We start from the raw sequence: 23,872 nt of genomic DNA, 5'->3' as shown, positions 1-23,872 counted from the left end.
CCAACTTTTCCTCAGACAGGAGTGGAGTACGTGAACGTAATGACTTTGTGAGGACCTCAGGGTGTGATAATGATCTTAGAAGATGCCATTTCCACATTCATTATTCAAAATTAATTTTGAAGGTTCCTAAGACGCCGCCATATTTTTCCATCAGCGCTTTGAGGCTTGAGTTGAAACGTGGAGCACGAGTTGAATATTATATTGCTTCATTTATGATGTGAACATCTCTCTGTCAAATCTTGAAAATGTGGAAATTAATTTTGTTTGTGGTCTTGAAACGGATACGTGGAAATGCTAGCACTCGAGAAAATATGATATTGAAACCATTTCATCGGTGATTGCGATTTTCTTAAACTTAATCAATGAGTTGTGAAAATACTTTTGATAGGGTGAAAGTTTGTTTCAATTGAACAAAATGTATCTTTCAAATATATTCATCGAAAACATTCTTCATTATTCATGACAGAAGATTTTTGTCGTTCAAATAATTTAATCGTTGGAAACGATAAAGAAATTCCAAAATAATCATTTCTTCCATGGAACGGTTTTATGCCACAATACATTTTTGATTCCCTCAAATGCAATATTAGATTTACCTTCAGTAAATCAAATATTTTCCAGGAATTATTACTTTATTTCCTGGGAATCTAGATTTTTCATAATGAACTAATGGAGAGAAATTTTGGGTACAAAGTCCATTTCAACTGTCACAGTTCAAATCACAAAGCCATGAATCATCGTTATGAGAAAATATTGCAAACCAGCCAAAGCAATGACTTTGAATTCTATTCAATGAACCTTTTTCCTGAAGTACGAAACATGACTCACTTGCAGCGCTAGTAGTTCGGTAGGGACAAATACTGCCTACTCCTCATATAAAAAACATATGGTAAAGTACAATTTAAAAATAATGTTTTAACAGAAGAAGCTGTTTCTGGAGCAAAACCGAAATTTGCAACGATAAAGGATAACAATGTTGTAACACTAAAACGTTGGTTTGCATGCCGTCATTTAAAAGTAACTGAAAAATAAGTGAATTTTTAGACAGGTTAATATATCGACTCTAGTAAAAGAGGAGCGGTAGATTCAAACTGTAATAAACGAAATTAAAATAATTATGAATTTCAAATTTATTTCCGAATGAAAGATGAATCGAATATAGAAGGTAATGAAATAAATTCAATTAAATATAATGAATGAATATAATTTAATAAACGATTGAGGTTATATCTCATTCTAATCAATGGTGATTTACTATGTTTAGAGCATACATATGAATATTTATTAATTTTTTGCACTGTTAAATCCACACTCTTCGAAGCATGTATCCATTTCTTACATCTAACCTCATTATTATGAGGTTTCATAAATGGTATAAAACACGTTTTCTTCCGGATATCGATTATCCGACGTACAAGAGCAATGCTTTGTTGGCATTATACTAGCACGAAATGATTTTTCATATCAGATTTATATCCAATGATAAATAAATTAAATTTACGTAAATGATAAATAATAAATTGATATTCCGTAAACAACACTGTTTTACATGTGAATAGTTTATGTTTGTCTCTATTACTAGTGCTGCCTCTGGTGACACGTTCGCTGTACTATTCTCAGGAAAAAGGCTCATTAACTCCAAATACCGTATGAACAGTGAACAGTAGAGTGGGAGTTTTTAACCCTTTTCTTATCTATTGTGATGATGTTTGGTTGTTAGTCTAGCTTGATGTCTTTGATGAGACTCCACAGCTTCGACACTGACCCCTTCATATAGCTGGCAACCTCTGGGTTCAAAATGTTCAGAAAACATAGCGAAATTTATTATTCAACAGTAATCCAAAATATGAGACCACGTGTATTTGGCGCTACCACAAATAATGACGTGAGTCAAACTGAAATTCCCAAAAACTTTAATGAGAACTACAGATATATAGTTGAACGCATTTCCGAAAGGAGCGCGAGAGTCCGCACTCAATTAAATTGAGAATAGTGTAGTAAATCATCCCCTGGAAAAGTAACGCCGGACGCCGCTGCTCGTTGTGATTGTGACTTGACGAAGATCGCGCTCAACTCGACTAGCGCTTCGCGATTGTTCTAGGTGTTGCATTGCTTAGAAATACTTCTAGCGACTTCTCTTTAGCTTCGAGAGACTTCCATTATCATGTAAAAACACGATCAATACGCAGATAGAGGGAGTCTAGTTGAAAGTGCGGTACGAAGTAATAATAATAAATTATTATCCAAAGAGAAATTCTTATTGACAAAGCTTTGGTTAATATTGCTCCTCTAGTATTCAATTCATTCTACAAAAAATAGAGGGAGGGGATTGAAATAACATGACGAGCAGCTTCTTCAAACTTCTTCATAAGCTGGTTCAGCTCCCGTAAGCTCACACTGGGCTATCTTTCAGAAACTATCTCCAGTTATGAGTAGCTCTTGATACACCGGTTGTTTCATTATTTCTTTTTTCCATTTTCGGAGCAGTGGAATGTGGTTGTCTTCCAGAGGCAACTTTTTGCCAAGTTCAAGGTATATCCCTCTGTCCAGGGCCACATCATGTAGTCTACCATTCCGGGCCTCTCCACTCCAAAGAACATCATTTATCTTTTTGCAAGTTTATCCTGAAACTGCTGTAGGGGTTCCAAGATAAGTTTCAACCATTCTGAGGCTGATCTTTCCTCATTGGTGTAGCAACATTTGACAAAAACTGAAGTCACCGATCCAATTTTTCCGATAAGTTCTTTATCGCGATTCTTGGCTTCAAGTTCGTCAAGGTAGTCGCAAATATCTAAACTTTGGACTAGAACATTCGACCCATCGAGAAGGGTAGGGACTTCACCTCCTGGATGGATTTTGCTGTAACATTCAGGCTTTTTGGACAAATGGGCTGAATTTCATTGCATACACCCTGAGCAATCCTTCAAAACGGGGAAGATCTTCAGAACCTAGAGATAAGTATTTGGGAAACATTTTGGTCACTTTTTTAATTTTTACAGAACTTCACAATTCTGTTCGGAAACCTTCAGCTATTTGTCATAGACTAGACAAGTGGAAAAATTGAATAACCTCAAATTTCCAACCAGTGCTCAATAATCTATCTGCATTAACCATATCTTTCTCTTTCACCTAACATATGCTATTGAATAACTATGATAATTTCTAATGAGTCGATAGATATTTGAAGTTTCAGTTGAAGTGTTTGTATTATATTTTCAGTGTAGCAGCAAAATAAATATTCGGTGTCAGAAGTGGGACAATTGTCTCAAAATTTTCTGTTTCATGATGGAAACAAGGAGTGTTGATAATGACGAACTGAAGGGGCTAAATAAAATAACAGCGTCCAGAATACCCTTGCACATTTTCGGCACCAGTTCTTGAACTATAACGAAGCGTAGATACGAGCGTGCAGAATGCACTTGTGTTAATTAAAAACTTTGTTTCAGGATTCCGCAATGTGCAAGCCAACTTCAACTGATGAAATAGGGTGAGTATAACGCTGCAAACTTCTTTAATGAAAGCACTGCTCTCATTAGAATGAGTTTATATTTTTTAGGTGAGATCACATTTTTAATTGGATTCATTAGGCGAAAAGCGCTGATTAATATTGAAAAAATTCGCGAGAACCTTGATGAAATTCAAATGAGTAGTAATTCTTCTTGAATCATAAATGAGAAAATTTCAATACGATATTTCACAGCTCTGAAAATATATTAGCTCAGAAACCTGCATATGCGCTTGTTTCCCATGCTAGGAATCGTGATTTGAGAAGTGGTACTTCGATAATCCCTAGCTCATACAGGTTTCGACTTCTGAGGGTTGTCGTCTGTCACCTCAACTTTTGAGATAACAGAATGGTTTTTACAAATTGGTTTAGACTTTCGCGGCTGAGGTTTTCAGTGTTACTGTTTTTTGAGTTTGAATGCCGTTGATTCTTGGAATTTCTTCCTGACGTTTTGCTGGCGCGAGTGGCTAGCTTTTTCACAGATTTAACCATCATGGTTTAGTGTCCGATGACTAATTTTTAGGCTTCGTAAAGCGTATTTGTACCTGTACTTGAATCTGGAACATTAACAATCTTGCTGCCTAGTGTCATTCTGTTCATTATTCTCAAATTCCTCAAAATGGGGTTCCATATTCGATTGACGTTAACCGCTTCTTCTCTTCTGTTGAAATTCTCCGTGGCAATAGAGATCCACAAACACACGGAGAATTTCAACAGAAAAGAAGGAGCGGTGAACCTCAATCGAATATGGAAAGAATTCGAGAATAACAACAGAATGACAACAGGCAGTAAGATTGTTAATGTTCCAGGTTCAAGTACAAGTACCACTACAGGAACAAGTGCAGGTACCAGTTCAGGTACAAATACAGGTACCAATACAACGGATTACCTGACAAGGCATAAATGAGCTTTACGGAGCCTAACCTCTGAAGAAGTTAGCCACTCGCGCCAGCAAAACGTCGGGAAGGAATTCCAAAAATCCACGGCTCTCAAACAGTAACACTGAGAATGTTTTTTTCTTCTGTACGTGTTAGAGGTCAATATCGAACCGAGTGTTATGACTGGACTGTCACTGGGTCACCAGTGAAATAATCCGAAACTTTTCACACGCTTTATATTATCGTCACCTGTATGCATGTATGTTTGTCTGTTTGCTTGTAACTCTCGAACTCGAGATCTGTATTTGACAGAATTATCGACATTATGGCTTGATCTATTCGTGAGCAGATGGCGCTGTACTTAACCTCCTCAATATATCGACATTACTACTTGTACGTAACCTCCTAGATATAACTCGAACTCACTTTACATGTATTTCATCATTTGAAAAAAGTTTTCTTTATTAACCCTCCTTTGCGCGCCTGCTGCCTTGGGCTTGGTAGCTGATTTTCAGGCTCCCCCTCCGGAATCGAAAAATATCAATGGTAATTTTTCTAAACAATATACGGCTAATTGATAAAATGAATATGATTTGATAATGCTAAAAGACACGCTTTCATAGCAGACGAAACTAAAAATTAAAAATAAATATAGTTTGAGAATTGTGAAAAACATCTCACTAAAGAGTTGAAAATATTTTTTCAATAAGCATAAAACACTAACGAACGAAAAATACTAGTATTTTTGTTATAAAATCGTGATGGGCGCTTTGTGCCATATTTTTTGCACATCAAAGGCGTCCGTCGCTTTTTTCACAATAATACTAGTATTTTTCGTTCGCCATTATTTTAAGCTTTTCAAAATTCAAAATTCAACTTCCCAGTTCGATGTTCTTTAAAAGCGTTTTTTTTTTTACTTTTTCACACTATATTCATTTCATTTGTCATCCCTTGCGATGATCTCACCTATTGTCACCACTTGACAGCTGCTTTCACCAGATGCGGATTTCTCTACATCAAATTTTGAATATCAAGGCAATTCCAAAATGATCCTGAGTTCGGCTTTCTGCACCAAGAGAATGTTTTCAGTTTCAGTTGAAAAAGATCTTAAGGATATCTTGATTTGTCAAACTGATCCTTAATTGATTTATCCCACACAGCACCAGATATTCATGGAAAAATCTCTCTATGTCATGAAACGAATGTATATATTCCAAATATTCATAGAATATTGTTGAAATATATACATACCTTTAGAATATTCATAGAATATGCTTGATACTGTTAACCAGTTTTTGAACTCAACGCGAAGATTCTGATGAATTGCTCCAACTGCAACTGTTGGAAACGACAAAAAAATTCGAATGGGCCAATAAATGAACCAAAAGCGACAAATCTGGGCAACAGAGGAATGGGAAAGTGAAATATTGGAGTAAACGTTTCTCATTGGTCAATTGAAGTGTAGCGCGCGACCGTAGAAGAAGCTTCGTGAAAGCGGCTGCCCCTTAACCCTTGGCACCTTTGCGTTTGCGTTGAAATCGACATTTGATTCAACATGGCGGTTGACATGGCAGGTCCGTATGTGTATTGCATAGTGCATTGGTGTTATTATCAAAGTATACTTCTCTCATGTTCAGTGTACCATTAATAGTTTGGGATTGTCCAATTTGCAATACAGCCAACAGTTGAGTTACAATTCAATTCAATTCTTTATATATCCATTCGAGCAAATACAGCTATAGGATAAGTCAAAAAACATATAGACATACAACAAAGTACAGTGAGTGAAATGATAAAATAAAATATTTTATGTACATGCATAACAAGGATTGCAGACAAAATACATATTCAGAAATCATGTGTATCAGCGCAACATTCTATAGAAACAGAACATGAACCAAATTACTCTAATATCACAGTTTTACATACAGAAAAAAAATTCCAAATGCCTTTTTCTTGAAATAGTTGAAATTAATGAGTCTCCTAATTGTATGAATAAGAGAACTGACATTAATAATCTCAGCAGTATATACAGTAACTTGCTGGAACTATACCAAAACTCATATTGATAATAATGAAAATTGTATCAATCAACTTTCCCTTTAGAGTCAAAGATTATCAAATCATCATGCCCATTGAAAAATGACATTTATGTGAAGGTATGACATTTGTCAAACCAAAAAACTCCATTAATGTTCAACTTTTTTCGCCGATTTATATGTTCAATTGATTGTTTTTTACTCTCTTTTACTGTAAGTATGATTTCTAATTTTATTCATTGGCAAAAAAACCCACAACTCAATAAATTATAGGCCCTGAAGAAGCTTCCCACTAGAAGCGAAAGCTTGGCAAAATAAAGCAGAGTTTTTAATTTTTTGACTTTCGTCAATGACCCACTTACTGTCCAAAAATATCGGATGGCGGATTTGGAAATGAGATAAGAGAAATCTCATCATATCTTCGAGTGACTTCTGATGCCCGAAAAAACCATAAGGAGGTTTTTTCTCTTGAAAAGATGTAGGTATATAATAACGAAAGAAGTAATTAGGAACTCATCCACCTTTGAACAATCCGCTGAAACACCCGACACAGAACAAGTGAGTGTTCCCACGAAAAACCTGATGCCATCATGCAATTCCACTTCAAAATCGAAGAGTGAGCTGATTACTCCAATGTGAAACAAAACAAGCGAGTGGGAAAACTGGAAATTCGGTTTTCCGCTGGGAATAAATGAAACTGACAAAACTCGTCAGGCATAATTAAAACTTTCATGTCAATGATGGGGCGTGATGGGATTGACAAACTGCAGAAGCTGATTCTATTGACATTTTGATAAACATGTTGAGGACTTGTCACTAACGATGTATTACGATTCGTAGAGGACTAAAACAGTGTCGGAAGAATGAATGATTCGAAGACTGAAAGAACAGAAATACTCAGAGAACCACCAAGATGTAATAACCGGAATTCCGGGAGGAGACAATTTTTTTATGGATATGTAAAAGTAGGGATGTTTATTCAAAACAATCATTATGAAAAGTGCGTGGATTGAAAAGTATGTTTCACATTGTGATCATCATAAGTTGCACTTCCTTACATCAGAGGATTATCGGATAGGATGAGAAGAATTGGGTCCAGTTTCAACATCAAAACCTGCTTCAGATCCAGAAACACTATCCGTAGCAGCCTCACGAAAACCGGGCTACCAAACGCGGACTGCGATTGCAAAAAGTGCGGAAAATCATATATTAGTGAAACTAAGAGGCCATTGAAAGTTCGCAATGCCGAGCATAAGAAACACTCACAGCGAGGGGAAACCAGCAAATCAGGAATAGCAGAGCATCTTTGGACTCATCAAAATAACATCTAGTGGTCCCAAGCTGCGATCATACACAGGGAGGAACATTGGTTTGGGATAAAATTCAATGAAGCCGCATACATGTTGTTCAACAATGAAATATAAGATATTTATTTACATTTTTCATCACACTCTGTCAATGAGAATTTATTCTTGGACAATAAAGTATATTTATCTATCTATCTATCTATCATCTGCTCACATAAATAGGTACTAGCAAACATGCACAGAATGCGTGCTACATGCTTTCTCAATTCCGGGTAATTATCCAAAATCTTGAAATATTGTGTATATAATATAACAGCGTTAACCTCTTCAAATTTTTATTTCAAAATACTGTGCGACTGAAGATGCATCAACTCCATTTGCAAATGAACTGGCGCCCGTAAAGCTTCAAAATTGAATGTGTTATTGGAAATTCTGAATTCCATGTCATTCATTACTTGAAAGTCATCAAAACAATCATTGAATTCCGTAATCAGATTTTGGAGAAGTTGAGAATATTGATCCAGTTTTTTGGTTCACTGTGCCAAATGATTTTAAATGTGGTGAATGATCCAAAGTTTTATTTTTGCACATGATTTTCCCACAGCCTCAACTTTTTTTCAAAGGGTTGAATACATGAATACTTTCAATAAATATAATATACATATAATATATATAATATAATATACATATAATAATGTAAGTAACATTCAGATTTTTACCCTGTAACTTATATTCAGATCAGTCAAGTGTTTAGGCGCTTGTCTAGTCACCAGCTGCTCTTGAAATTAGTTATAAATCTACTGTGCGCATTTTTTCAAACTACCAAATAGTATTTCTACATATCCTTTCTATATTTTTTGCTGAAAACAGTTTGAAATCGAATATAAGAGGAAAGCAAGCTGTTGACCGCGATCCGAAAATAGGACCGTCATTTCTGAAACGCCCACTTTATGAAATGTCATTTCCTTCACCTCTTGTCAAGCAAATTGTCTTCATTAAAATAGATGCGATTCAATTTCGTGGAAACACGATGTTTTTGTGACCCCAATTTTGTTAAACGTCGTCTTACAGTAATAAGTGTCTCTGAAAATGAATGTCGGAAAAGTTATTATTACGTTTATTACGATTTATGGTGATATTCATCTCTGTGCCACTAACTTGTAGGTTACTACCCCAAATTAACTCTCAAGTTATGACTTCTTGAAAGTAAAATTAGGATGTGTTTAATGCGGTACCTTTATAAACTTAATTACGTGTTCATTAATTCATTCCAGATATATATACCAACAAGTTTGGAGGGAGACTTTTCATGAAACATTTCATTGCAGTGCAGAGCATTGAATGAGATTTAAGAATGAGATTTTTCAATCACAGTTCACAAAACCATTACAGTGGTTGAGCATATAATAATTATTACATCGATAACTTATACCAGGAAGACTACAGCAAAACACATGTAAGGTTTTGTGAACACTTGAAAAACTTTTGTTATTTTTAACACCTCAACACTTATTTCAACAACTCCATCCATGAAAAGAGGGTTCTGAGATTTGGTATAAAATTCTAACATTGGGTCACAGGTTTTCCTAACCATCTGAATCTAGAATATTCATTATACAATCACTAAACCGTAGGAGCTGGAACAATAGCAAATCAAGAATGAAATATAGGGTAAAGACTACCAATATTCATGAATTAAACCAAAACAAAAAAAGATAAGATCAGATACAAAAGTTTTTTTTATTTCATTTGAATTTGGATTTCGTAGATTTGAATATATGAGTTTATTACCTATCAAATATTTAGAAATTTTATGATTATCTTGTTGTGAACCATGCGCATGTACTTCTTACTGGGAGAAAGTTGTTGTTGAGAACCATAATCACGCTTTTTTTTCTTTTTGCTTTTCAAGCGGATATATATGTAGGTATATATACTATACGTATTGTGGGGTATGTTGTTCTTATCATTAAATCAATTGATATACTCAGAAGCTTCGAATTCCAATATACAGGGTGTAACAACTACAGAGATACATCGTCATAAATGCGTAGTAGGTCGCAATTAGCGATAGTGACAATTGAATTGGTATGACTCTGTCAGTTTGTGAATTTTCGAAAGTTAATTGATACTAATTGTGTGTTGTTGATCTGTTCTTAATATGTTACTTTGAAAAGTCACTTGTTATTGAAATGGCATACATAAATGAGGAAATGGCTGATATGCATTACGTTTACGGTCTGTCGCAAGGGAATGGGTTAGAAGCTTCTAGAAGATATGCTGAAATGTATCCTCAACGGCAGCATCCTTCACATAGAATTTTAGCTCGACTCCATCAACGATTACGAGAATATAGTTCATTCGGCAAAAGAACGCAGGATTGTGGTCGCCATCGAAAAGTACGAACACCACAGCTTGAGGAAGCAGTACCTACTGAAAAACCTACTACCAGTACTAAAAAGATTGCTTTCCAAATAAATGTTGATCATATGACGGTATTTTGGATTTTAAAGGAACAACTCTTATACCCTTACCATCTGCAACGAGTACAGGCACCGCGAGACTTTCCGAACCGTCTTGAATTTTGCAATTGGATGCTGGAAATGATTAGAAGAAATCGTGACTTTCTGAAGACGATAGAATTCACAGACGAATGTAGTTTTTCTCGGGACAAGATTATTAATTTTCATAATTACCACATATGGGCTGATGAAAACCCTCACGCTATTGTCGAAACTAACCATCAGGAACAGTTTTCTCTTAACGTGTGGCTTGGAGTTATTGAGTATGATTTGATAGGGCCCATTTTCTACCTCCTCGAATAAATGGTGAGGCATACGTTCAATTTTCAAGAGAAGTGTATCCAGTATGGCTGAAAAAAGTTCCTTTGGGCGTCAGAAGGGATATGTTTTCTATGCATGATGGGGCTCCGGCCCATTTTAGTAAAGTAGCACGTCAGCATTCAACTGAAACATATGCAAATCAGTGAATAGATCGAAGAGGACCACAGAACTAGCCCGCTCGATCCCCGCATCTCAATCCTCTCGATTTCTCTATTTGGGGCCATTTACAGCATTTGGTTCATCGTACTTCTATTCACGATGTGGAGGACTTGAGAAATCGCATCATCGATGCGTGCAGGGTATATTTGAGCGAATACGTGACTCAATGCGCCGACGTCTAGACGCATGCATAATGTCTGAAGGTAGACATATTGAATATTTACTATGATTTCTACAAGTTCTGTGTTTTGTTATTGAAAAATAAGTTTTGTTTATTAGCCTTTAATCATTTGATGCAGGTACTAACTACAAATAACAATAAATCCAGTTCGCATTTATGATGATGTATCTCTGTAGTTGTTCGTAAAATAATTTTTTGCTGCGAACTGGTGTATTTTGAGCAAAAAACCCAGGAGACATTTTTTGTTAAGAATGAAACAGGCTATCGTAAATGAATTTTTAAATCGTAAACAAATGATAAGACAAAAAGTTACATTGGAAATTAATTCTAGGGGTTGCGTTTTCCATCTCTTAAAACCATGGGGTAAACCGAATATATCACTGTCTTTTTGGTAGTACAAAACATCATGCCAATTTCAATATTGTATCTTTTTCAGTGCTTGTGAAAAAAACTGTTATACAAATTTTATGTACCCCCTGTAAGGGGCTGTATCTTAACAAGGGATGCTCCAATGAAGTTTCTTTATATGAAAGATCCTATTTTTTTTTTTCGATGAGAAATCACCTCCTTAAATGTTTTACACTTATTCAGTTGCACCCTGTATACGATAAGATCATGCAGAAGAAAGGGCTTCCATAACAGGTATTCCTCTGAAGTTTCCCCCAGACATTTCATAACTATTTCAAAATGAATAGGAACGTTGGATCCATATACCGTTTCTTTGAGAATTCCCAATGAAACGGTTTTATCCCGGTTATATATGATTCATAAATGTTGTAGCGCTACAAGGGGAGAGCTGCCTCTATTTCGGTTTCATGTTAATGGAAACATTTTCATCTCTATACAATTGCTCGTTTGGAATTGAATGAATAAAAATGTCCATTCACCAACAGGCTCCATTGTCCGAATGGGAAGCGTATCGATTTACACATAAATAATGCAATAACATCGACAAAACAGACGTTTGCCGCGCCAGTTTCTTACATAAATGACCAATCCACTCGTTATTCGCAATTATTTCAGTAAAGGCCATCGGTGAAAGTTCACCGAAACTAATTCACATCATCATATATTACGTATCAAGAAAAATGTCCGGATTACTATCAAATTTGTTAGCAGTTAGACGGTAACAACATCAACTGGATAGAATGGCATTTTTTCGTAATTATACGAATAGTTACGTCACCAAGAAATGGAATTCTTCGTCGTTTGTCTCATCATGTCTATTCTTCTCACGAACAAGACAAAAAGATATTTTTCACTTGAACAATCGTTCTTCAACAAGAACGAAAAATCGAGTCACTTTGGTCGAATTGCGACAAGACCAAACAGTCATTTCTTGATGAGAGAGGTCGCGAGAAAAATTTCGAAAATTAACCTTGTTTTCACGGCTCGGAGAGACAAAACATCATTCCCAATATAAATCGAAAAATAAATATCTTGTCATTTGTCTCCTTGAAAAAAATAACTCCGGCCGATGCTCCGATCAAATGTGACTCAGGTTGCGCTCCGCCCCAGTTGCAGTAATAATAGCTGTTGCTTGCAAAGGATTATTGACTCTTATAGCTCAAAGCAAATCGTAGATTACCTCACAAGAAGAGATAAATTACTAGATCTCATTATACCATTCGAAGAACTTAAAATCAATACCGTTGAAGTTACTGACTGTTCGACCTTTACCGAGCACGCTTTAATATCTTGCTATGTCGAACCCGTCAAAATTAAACGCGAGCCCTCGGTCCATCTTCATCAGATTATTCAGAGAAATGCCGTGCTGATAATATTGAGGAAAAAGTGAATTTGTTCAGTGAGATTATATTAAATTTGTTTGATATCCATGCTACGATGCAAAATGCTAGAGTCACTAAAAAAAGGGCAACTTGGCTCACGAATACTCTGAAAATGATGATGAGGATACGCGATAATGCATATAATAGATTTGAAAATTCTCGAAAGCAGCGCCATTGAGAATATTATAAAGCTTTGCGTTACGAGGTAAACTAAGCAATCAAACGTGAAAAAAAACCATATATTCAATTCCAACTCACCCACGTTAGCAGTAACATATAGAAGGGACTGAAAAATCTGAACATTATTACTAGTAGTAAAAGGTCTTTGATTCCGGACAGTTTAACTGGTGATCTCAATGTACTGAACAGTAACTTTATCTCTGGCACAGGTTCGAATATCCCAGACATACCGTCAAATAATTTTCCAATCATACTCTGTAGAATATTAGACAGCTCTCGTTCTCTCCTATTGACGAATTGAAGGTTCCAGAAAAGTTACTTTCTATCAAATCCACGGCCTCTGGCCCAGACAAAATTTCCTTAACAATGATCCTGTATTGCTGTCCTCTGATTTTTCCATGTATCGTTCACATTTTTAACTTCTGCCTAATTAATTCTGTTTTTTCTTCTGTTGGAAACAATCAAATATTATTCCGTGGCTAACGCATGACGTTACAAGCATGATTGATCTAAGGCCTATAAGCATACTCTGTCAAAAGCTCTTGAAAAAAATAATTGACCAACAGATTCGGGAGCACGTCCTGATGCACAATGTTCTTCAACAACACCAGTCAGGTTTCCGTCCAAATCATAGCTGCGCCACTGCTCTCCTCAAAGTGACGGTTAACATATTCTCATATATAGATGCGAACAAGCTTTGTGTTCTCCTACTTCTTGATTACTCCAAAGCTTTCGACAGGATTAATCAAGAATTGTTGTTAGCTATTCTACTTTATATATATATATAGTATTTTCTCCATTAGCACAGCAACTTATTGCTGCTCATCTCAATAAACGTACACAAAGAGTTATACTGAAGTCTACATCATCATACTCGACTCAGACACCTTGTGTGGTGTACCTCAGAGATCAATATTGGGACCGCTACTCTTCACTATTTACACCTCTCAATTCTTTGAACATTTGAAACATGTTACATCACATTTCTATGCGGATGACACGCAGCTGTTCCTCGCTTTTGATGAAAAAGATATTGTTGCTGCCTGCAATGAAGTTAACGAGGATCTCGCGATATTTGTCGATATATAAAAAAAAATGTTTGTCCATCAATCCAACCAAATCCAAAGCTATACTTTTCGGTAGAAAATCGATCAAAAATAGATCCCGACCCCTGATTACCCTTCACATTCGCAATGAAACACTCGAATTGTGACTCCTTCACATTTTCCACGCATATATCATATATCATCGAAAAAGCTTTCGTGAACCTAAAATTGATCTTTTCCAACAGAGAGATTCTGAATGAAGCTTGCAAAATTACCCTATGCGAGTCTTATCTTATCTTATGGGCCGGCTATCAAAAATTCCGATAGAACTCGTCTTCAAAGACTCGAAAACTCTTGCACCTGACTGATATGCGGTATTAAAAGACGGCCTCGGACCTCAAGTTACATGCACTGTAACCTGTACCCATGCACAACACTTCGCTTTACCGATCTTGCTTCTCCTATGGTATCGCTAAAATCTACAATCGTATCCCTGATGATTTCAAAAACTTGTCAACCTTCAATTTCAAGAAAAAGGTTAAAGGTCTTTTGCGAGATGGTACTTTAACAATAGACTTCTGATTATATTGATGAACTTATGTGAAATTCATTGCACTTTGTGACATAATTATTATTTTCATTTATATTGATATGTAAATTATTTTTCTTTTCTTCTGGAGGGACCAGTTCTTGTCACTGGTCCCTTCACGGGGTTGCGTGGAAGAGCGTTATTCTATCGTTCTCATAAGGTAGAAGAGCGAACGATGCCATTTGCTACTCATTATTAATTAACCTTGTTCTCTGTAACTGCTGATTGTGTAGCAATAAAAACATTCATCATTATTATCATTAAAGTTGTATTCCTCTCGAAAATTCTGGAGCGCTGCGTCTGTTCAAGAATTGTTTGACGAACTCTCAGAAAGTTCAATCGGGTAGGAAACTCAGTCTATATCGGAAAGTACAGTGAAGTGATAATGAGATGACATTAGAACATTACTGCGAAGTTCATTAAGAATGTTTGTGATTTATTATCTATGTAGTATTTCTCTGATGCTCAAACTCCTATCCAGAAAATGAAGGAAAATGTAGGTTTTCAAAAATGGTTCAGTTTCTGTCCCTGATGGAGCAATTATTTCAGTTGAAAATTGAATAGGGTGGGAAGGGAAAGACGTATTTGCAAACCGGGAGGACAACAAGAGAAAACATATCATCTGAACAAGACATTTTTGGGTAACGTATATAACGAGACACACACTATTTTTATACAGTCCTAGTCTCTGCATATGGTGATACAGACGAAAGTAACTTGTGTGGAGACCTGTTAGACAACGTAGTTCATCCCTACTTTAGTCCAACAACTGTTTGATTTCAAGCTTCGAAGCTTGGGACTGAGCCAATCCTGGAAGATTTTACCACAAGTCTTTTAACCTTCTTGCATCCAGGTGTTTGTTTGGAAAAACCTAAAGCGATGCCGATGACAGGTTCTGGTGCAATTAAGCTGCTTGCAGCACCCTTCTTTACAATTTAGACGTTGCTCGATAGGAGCCAAAATCTTTCAACAGTGCTTAACTGTCCGACTGCTTGATGATGTTTCTGATACATCTGTGTACCAACAACTATCTGCTCCTGATATTTCCTTCTCCCAGAGGGACCAGTCCTCCCCACTCGGGAAAAGTACTATTTAATGCAGTTCATAGGTGACAGTTGGAGGCATGGTGTCAGATGTCATTCCCAGAATGCTATGGCTTCCAGTGTCAACAAGCAGTCTAGTGAACTCTGCATAAGATTGATTTGTGCAATCAGCGATGTGCACAAATCTCCATGACCGCCGACGGGGTGGTACTGATGGCATCACAGATGGCCAGACAAGGCTGTTTCTGTGAGCCAGAGAGCTTTGACTGATCCGTTTTCTATATAGCCTTCGGCCATCAGGCAATTGCTCCATAAGTGATCATTAGTCTAACAAACATCACATATTTCTAATGGACTTGTTTGAGAACTATATTCCAAGTTTTCCAACAAATCCTTTGGAATGTCCATAGGGATAGTGTGGATTTGTGTAAAACCTTTTCCAAGTGAGAGTTCCACGTGAGTTCTTCATCAAGGACGATGCCAAGATATTTCATCTCCGTGCCAAATGGAATGACCTCAACTTCGAGGAGAAGTGGCGTTAAATCGTCCAATTTTCTCCTCCTGTTGGAGGAGTTCACCAGAGTTGACAGACATCTGCCCCCTCTGGCATCAACTGTGAACAACGTCCGTAGTACTTTGGAGGATATAACAAGCCACCCTTCCCGACGTGGACCTTGCTAAGATGACAAGGTAATCTGTACAAGTTTGCAGATCTACTTCCCTCCTAACGAGGGCATCAAGTAAACTATTCATCAGGAGCAACCACAGAAGGGAAGATAGTACCCCACCTTGAGGGCAGCCTATGGTGACCCTGAACCTAATGGCCTCGTCTTGAAGAGTGGAGATTGCAGTTCTGTTCACCAGCATGGCATAGATCCAGTCTGTTGTTGTCGATTCTATGCATTCACCATTCAGGGCTGATCCCATAGATTTAGGTAGTGCATTTTTAAATGTATGTTCAATATCGAGAACAAGAGGGACCGCAATCCGCATCAGGAGCAACCACAGAAGAGAAGATAGTACCCCACCTTGAGGGCAGCCTATGGTGACCCTGAACCTAATGGCCTCGTCTTGAAGAGTGGAGATTGCAGTTCTGTTCACCAGCATGGCATAGATCCAGTCTGTTGTTGTCGATTCTATGCATTTACCATTCAGGGCTGATCCCATAGATTTAGGTAGTGCATTTTTAAATGTATGTTCAATATCGAGAACAAGAGGGACCGCAATCTCTTTGTTGTCGAAATTTTCTCCTACAAGGTTAAGCGTTACTCACTCCACTAGAGCCCATGGCCAATGGACGAACTGTTCTGCCCTACATGAGCGGTGTGACGAAACAAATTGGAATGATCTTCAAACAACGTGGATTAGAAACATTTTTCAAGACCTCAAAACTGATGAAGAACAGTCTCAGGTCAGCAAGGAACCGCAGGGTTTTATTGGGTACCCCCAGGAGTATACCAAATACCATGTAGTTGTGGTTAGTTCTACATCGAAACCACGGAAAGGAGCGTTGAAACGGGCTTGACTGAGCATAAAATAAGTTGCCATTATGTCCAAACAGATATGTCGGCAGTTGCAGAACATGCTCGCTCAGAGAGCAGCCATGACATTGCCTCCGAAAGTAGGAGGTTCTATCCGAGGCATAATGGCCATAGAAATGCATGAACATAAGTATAATTCCAACTGTAACAAAGAGAGCTTGGAAATGGATACCGGCACTTCATAACACAAAAATTCTTTCTACAATTGAAGAAAGGTTAGTCCAATCAAGGGCAAGAGTAATCAATCTTCCGACACCTAGTCTCACTATGAGTACAAGGGCACCAGGAAATTAGTTATTTCCTCATGATTTTCTGGAAATACATTTTCCAGTACATTTATTTCGTCGCCAAAGACGACTCCTGAGCTCCATGTGTAATTCAGCAAATTATTCCAATGAAATTCCGAAGTTATTGGAAATAAACATTTATTTTTTTTCATTTCAGACATTGGAAATACAAATTGATGTAACTCCAAGGAATGAGAACAATACTGAACACCATTTCAATTTCATAAAGAATAATTCAATTCTTCATCTCAGATACTATGAATAACATTATGTAGAACATCAAGGGACCATTCCGCTTCAATTATTCAAATGATTCAATTCAGTTTTCGAGTCAAAGCTTTGTGTAGGTACCTATTCAATGTAGAATTAACATTCCCAGACCTCCACTCATTGGGAGCTCCTAAAATCTCGACGTGGATGTGTTCTTTGAGAGGATTGCTTCTCTCTATTCCGCATTCAGTTCCATTATGTTTACAAAATTACTAGATTATGACCGGCAATGCCAAGATTAGGACCTTTTATCTGCATAACGTGTTTTGGCTCTACAGATTGCGTCAGTCTTTGTTAGAGCACTGCATTCGAATGAGGCGATTAGCCGTTTCAATTTTCTTTGTCTATCATCGACCAAATGTTTGTTTCACTTCACTTAGGTTAATCAGGACATCATTTGGAAGAATACATGAAGGCGTTTGAACGTTATTTCCTAAAGAATTGATAATAACGAAACGTGAGCTGTTCCAAAGTTGGGATTGATGTTGAAATGTATGTTATGGTTTATGTTTTTATACATATATGCGATTACAGGTTGTTTAAACTTCAACCTCATTTTTCACTCATCGTTCTTTTGTTATTGTTTACAACTACTTTTATTTCAAAAACTATCAGAATATAATAAAATTTGTGAATAAAAAAAACTAATCAATAGAGTTTATTGTATGATTTTCACTATAAGGGTTTTACAAAAACCGCGACACGTGTTTCGCTTTACAATAGCTTTTTCAAGCATAACTGAGCGTTACTTGAAATGAATGAATGAAAATCGTATATTCACAAATTATTTACAGTTTTTACAATTTTGTGTGTGTACGTGTTTGTGTGGGGCCCTGCTATAGGCTTATGCCTCTTCAGGGTGAGTGAGTTATGTGTGTGTTTTGTGTTTTATGTTGGTGTTTGTGTTGTTTTGGTGTTCCAGTTTTCTCAGTTGGTTTTTATGTTGATCCATGTAGTAGTCCGGGTTCATTGCGGTGGTCGGTGGTCCAGATGTTGTGACTTGGTACGGGTTTTTGGGCCGGGGTTTTGTGTGTTTAGGATTTCGGTACTTTCCGGGGCGCTGCTGTCAGGTGTCCGCTATCTGTATCCCAGTGGGAAATCCTCTAGGATGTCCTGGATCGGCTCCGGTGGGTCTTCCATCGCTCCCAGGAGTCTGGCTGGGGGAAAGGGGAGCTTTTTCCTAGGTTTCCTTCGGGATCCTCCTTGGGGGATCCATGGCGATGTGAGCGTATCGATGGCATCGGTGTTGTTGCTGCTCATCGTCCTGGTTGCATATCGTCATCGGAGTTCCTGAAATCTTTGGTCGATTGGTATAGTATTTTTGAGGTTGTATAAGTGTAGGGAAGGGTATCGGTAGTGCAGGTTGTGTATGTTGCGTAGTATTCGTCGTTCAGTCGTAAGGATGCGGTGGGACAGTCTCGGAGGAAGCGTACAGTATATCATTGCTTTGTAGTCGAGGACTGGTCTTATATAGGTATTATAGGTATGAAGCAGAGTTCTACTGTCGCATCCCCCAAGTTTTCCTCTCAGAGCTTTTAGAAGGTTAGCTCTCTTCCGGACTTTGTCCAGTGTCTCTCTCAGGTCGATTTCCCAGTTGAGGGTCCTCGTGAAGGTGACCCCCAAGTAGGAAACCGAGTCCTGGAGTATGAGGTTTTCCCCCAAAAGTCTGAGATTCAAGTTGTCCGGGTTTAGATTGGGACGGGTAGAGGTGTTAGGGTGTCGGAAGAGGATTGTTTGGGTTTTTGTGGGGTTGATTTTGATACGCCATTTGTTGCACCACTGCTCGAATGGTCGATCATATTTTGGGCTTAAATTTGCAAGCGGCGGGTGTTGGGGGCAGAGAAGTATAGAATGGTGTCGTCGGCGTATTGGAGGATTTTGTGGGTTATGGGAACATCATCTGCATAGATGAGGAATAGGGAAGGGGCGAGGACTGATCCCTGGGGGACTCCGGCTTTAGGGGAGAAAGGGGTGGATAAAGATTCTCCGACTTTGACGCGGATAAGTCGGTTGGATAAGTAGGATGCAACTAGTCGGATACAGTGATGAGGCAGATTGATTTGGATAAGCTTCCAGATCAGGCCCGTGTGCCAGACCTTGTCGAAAGCCTTTTGGATGTCTAGGGAGATTACAATGGTGCAAAAAGAAGCGTTGATATTTTGGGATATGTGGGTGTGAAGTTCGACTAGTGCGTTCTGGGTAGAATGTTCGATCCTGAAACCATGTTGATAGGGAGGGATAATGTTGTGGAGTGTGAGGAGCGTTACTTCTAAATTACAACCTTATATATTATAACCTAGTACCTATTCGTCTACCTGAGTGATAAATCTACCTTATACTTTGAAAAGTCAGGTATCTCGAAAGTCTACCTGTAAATATACCTAACTATTTTTACCTGCGAATGAACAGATTCAATAATGGAGAATTATTCAATTCAGTTTGATCGTTCATAAGATCTTGAGACATTTTGAATTTGTTTATTTCCATACCCTCTAACAGGTTAAGTTTCAAACCTTTCTTCTGGAAATGGAGGGGTTTGTATTCATGGTTGAACTCATGTCCCTCTGAGATTAGATGACTGGCATATGTAGAATTTATTTTTCCGTTCTGAAAACTATATTTGTGTTTCTTTATGCGGGTTTTGAACGTTCTTCCAGTTTGACCTATATGAAATATCGAACATGACCCACACGATAATTTATACACTCCTGATTTTTCTGAAACTGAACTTTTATTTTTCAATGTGCATGCCCAAGTTGTTGTTGGTTTTGAAAGCAGTATTTACACCTTTGCTGTGCAGGAAATCTGAAACATTTGTAGTGGGTTGGCCTAAGTAGGTTGAGGTTCATAGATGAACCAGCTTGTAATTATTATGAACAACATTTCTATCTTCCTTTCTGAAGGTTTCAAACATTTCTTTCCGTACTCCGTTTTCTAGACATAGAATGTTTACCATTGTGAGTATTTTTATTTTCAAAGATGAATCTGATTTCATCATTTCAACAATGATTTCATCGATCTTGTATGAATAGATTTCCAGAATCTGAATACAAAAATTTTCATTCAATTCATTTCACTTCCTCAAATCAGATGAGACGTAAAACAAACAGAAATTATCATTCTAGGGAGAATCTGAAAAATATCTGAAAATGACACGTTACTTCATATCAATATCAGCGTATTTTCTGATGAAAATGCATAACATCAATAAAAATTGTTGACGTGGGGGTGGATTCCTAAAATTCCTACAATGTTTGATAAAAAACCCCCTACATCACAAGACCTCAAAAAATGTTTACAACGCCTACTAATTATACAAACTTCAAAAAATCAGTCGCGTCAATGAATCAGTTGAACAGCGAATTTCCGCAAGTTCTCAAGAAACGACAGTCCATGCTTGGCATCACACATCAAGAGGTAAGACCTTATTGATCCGTTTATCTCACAAGAATGGACTTCTGAGGGTTGTCGTTTGTAGAGGGAAGATAGCTGGTTAACGGAAAATGGATACGGAAACAACTTGAATACTTTAAATATTTGTGTAATTTTTCATATTGTTCAAAGTGAGAAAATTTTAGGTTCAGAAAATTGTTTATTCATATTGCTTATGCAATATGTGTGTAGAAAAACAATGTTTTGCAACACTAATTCTTCTCTTGAAGATGATCACTTGGTGATCGAAAAACATGTCGAAGTGTTAAAAATAATGATCGACGCCCATTCAGGTTCCAACAGGTGTACCGCAGGGATTCCATATGGGCCCACTGCTGTTCAACTTGTTTGTATCGGACATAGAGATTGTTTTCAAATATTCAGAATTTCTTATGTTTGCTGATAATCTCCAACTTTATCGAGCAATTACTTGCGGGGAAGATGCTGAATTAGTTTAAAAAGATATCGCAGCCTTTTCAATGTGGTATAGAAATAATTTGTTAGTGGTGAACATTGATAAGTGTCAAATCATTATGTTTGCTAAAATTAGAAGTCCATTATTCTTTGAATATGCATTGAATAATATAGCTCTTAAAAGAGAAACATTTATTCAGGATCTGGGAGTTAAATTTGATAGCAAAATTAATTTTAATCTCCAAGTATCAGAAATTGTGGCAAAAAGTCTCAAAATGCCAGGTTTTGTGTTGAGAATTTCTACTGATTTTTCAATTGAAACAGGAAAGATTTTATATTGTGCTTTCGTAAGATCCATTCTTGAATATTGTTCGATTATATGGGATCCATACAATAATGTAAATATAGTGTTGGATTCAAAATGTATGTTTTTATCATTCCCTCTGTATATAGATTTTTTATTTATTTTATGTGATGTCTGATAATATTTTTAGTTAAATCAAGTTTGTTAGTAGAAAGAAGATGTTGATGACAGTTGTCAAATAAATAGAATTTAAATACGTCAGTAAGACTTTATTTGATAATAAAATTATATCCATCCCATATTTAAAATATAGTTTTGATTGGGAATGTCCAAAGAAATTCTTAAGGAATTGTGCTTTTCACTTTGGTATTCAACGAAATGATAATGAGTACCTACAGTCAACTCTCAACCTAGTTACAAATAAAATCATTTGAAAATAGGAGAATTTCTATGAACTTGAGTATCCTCATCAAATTAATGAATGAGAACTACTTCAACTAATAACTTTTCATATCAAACAAAAAGATACGAGAAATCCTGACATTTATCATATACATTTTTTCCGTAACAATTATGCTTTGAACAGTCCGATGACTCGTATTGTGAAGCTGGGAAAGCAATATCATAATAACTTAGATCTGTTTAATGTATCACTTCCGGTCTTCGAAAATCAATTGAAAAGGCTATAGCGTTTTCGAAGCTTTTTATGCCTTACCATTTTCTTTGTAAGTACCAGATTTGTTACATATTTTTTCTTGTAAGTACCAGAATTGTTTCATCTTTCAGTAATATAATCACTAGACATGTGGATTTATTAATATTTGGTATTTCACACTTTGCTAAATGTTTTGTGAAATTGTAAATTGTAATATAGACATCAGACATAAGCATGTAAAAATACTTTGTAGTTCCTACACTTTGTTGAATATGTATTTGTAAAATGACTTTGCCGTTTAATAAATGCATAAATAAATAAATATGAACATTCTCGAAACATTTCATTAAAATATACATATTCCTCTCGCCGATTGTATCAACAGTCTGAAGGGTTATGAGAAACTTTACGCTTGATATAGCGATATAAAACTTTTTCTCTACCATAAAAATGAAACACCGATTTTACACAGTCGCCATCAAGAATATAATAATCCAAAAATATTACGAAGTGCTTTAGAGTCTCTACGTTGGATTTTCTCCTCCTATATATAGATACAAACCTAATACCATCAGATGGAAAGTTTAGCGCAGCAGTTTCTTACTTTTCCGAACTATTCCTTCTCGAATTCCTTCCTAATGGTCTACGACTCCACCTAGCCAGATCGTGGATAGAGTCGGGCTTAAAGTTGTTTTCTTCGGAGATCAGGAAACTGAAGTGGCAGTTTTATTGTTCGTTTGCGGGGATATGAAATGATGGTCTTTAGTGAGTGCTCTTGAATTCGGGCTACAAGGGATTGTCGAAACGAAGTTGTAATTGGAAATACTTTTGCAAAGTTTGAGAAAATCTCAACATAGAAAGTCGGGGATGGTCTTCAGAGTAATCGTTTCGATTATGCCCGACATTGGTGTCAGGAGTGGGGTTTTCACTGCTGGATCAACATTTCTTCCATTCGTATTTTGGAAACAGAAGATAAAAAAGAATAACTCATTCGATTGAGGCATCGCGTGTCAAAACACCGATTATATCATCTGTAATGAACGTGTTTGACGCACAAAAATGACGTTCATATAGGAGAAGGTCACATTGTACTTTATATTGTGAATATTGTTAATAGAACAGTAATAACCACACACAGGGTGTATTTTGAGGGTTTCCTGAATTTGTTCAGATTGTTCAAATTGATATTGACTGATTTTTGTACTAAAAATTGAATAAATTCGTATTATTATTGTATTATTATTATTAAGTGTGGAAATATCCTTGTAGGACAAAACTACAGTAACGTTAGAAACTAATATGAAGTGGTATAGAAACATATTTTATGTCTCATTTTTCATAACATATGATGAATCATTACGGCTCTTTAACAAACATCGGAACCTTCGCCATTTTATATAATCTATTTT

At 36.7% G+C, this 23,872-nt stretch overlaps 2 protein-coding genes across 2 annotated transcripts in view; one reads left to right on the top strand and one right to left on the bottom strand.

The window, feature by feature from the left end:
• The window catches only part of Octbeta2R (Octopamine beta2 receptor), a 301,658-nt gene that overhangs the window by 218,932 nt on the left and 58,854 nt on the right, over positions 1–23,872 (top strand). The window contains exon 4 of the mRNA XM_074176875.1: positions 3,447–3,487. The gene's annotated coding sequence lies outside the window, so the exon portion shown is untranslated. The remainder of the gene's footprint in view (positions 1–3,446; positions 3,488–23,872) is intronic.
• Positions 2,460–23,872, bottom strand: part of LOC111514171 (uncharacterized) — a 48,912-nt gene continuing 27,499 nt past the window's right edge. Inside the window, 2 exon segments of the mRNA XM_074176712.1 lie at positions 2,460–2,859; positions 23,068–23,175. Of these exon segments, the coding sequence (XP_074032813.1) occupies positions 2,460–2,859; positions 23,068–23,175 (508 nt within the window).

The sequence above is a fragment of the Leptinotarsa decemlineata genome, unplaced genomic scaffold, assembly GCF_025532065.1.
Source record: "Leptinotarsa decemlineata unplaced genomic scaffold, Ldec_3_MD MMD2_tig00002082_RagTag_RagTag, whole genome shotgun sequence".
Lineage (NCBI taxonomy): Eukaryota > Metazoa > Arthropoda > Insecta > Coleoptera > Chrysomelidae > Leptinotarsa > Leptinotarsa decemlineata.
Note: the sequence above shows the minus strand (reverse complement) of the source record. Positions and strands in the feature narration are given on the sequence as shown.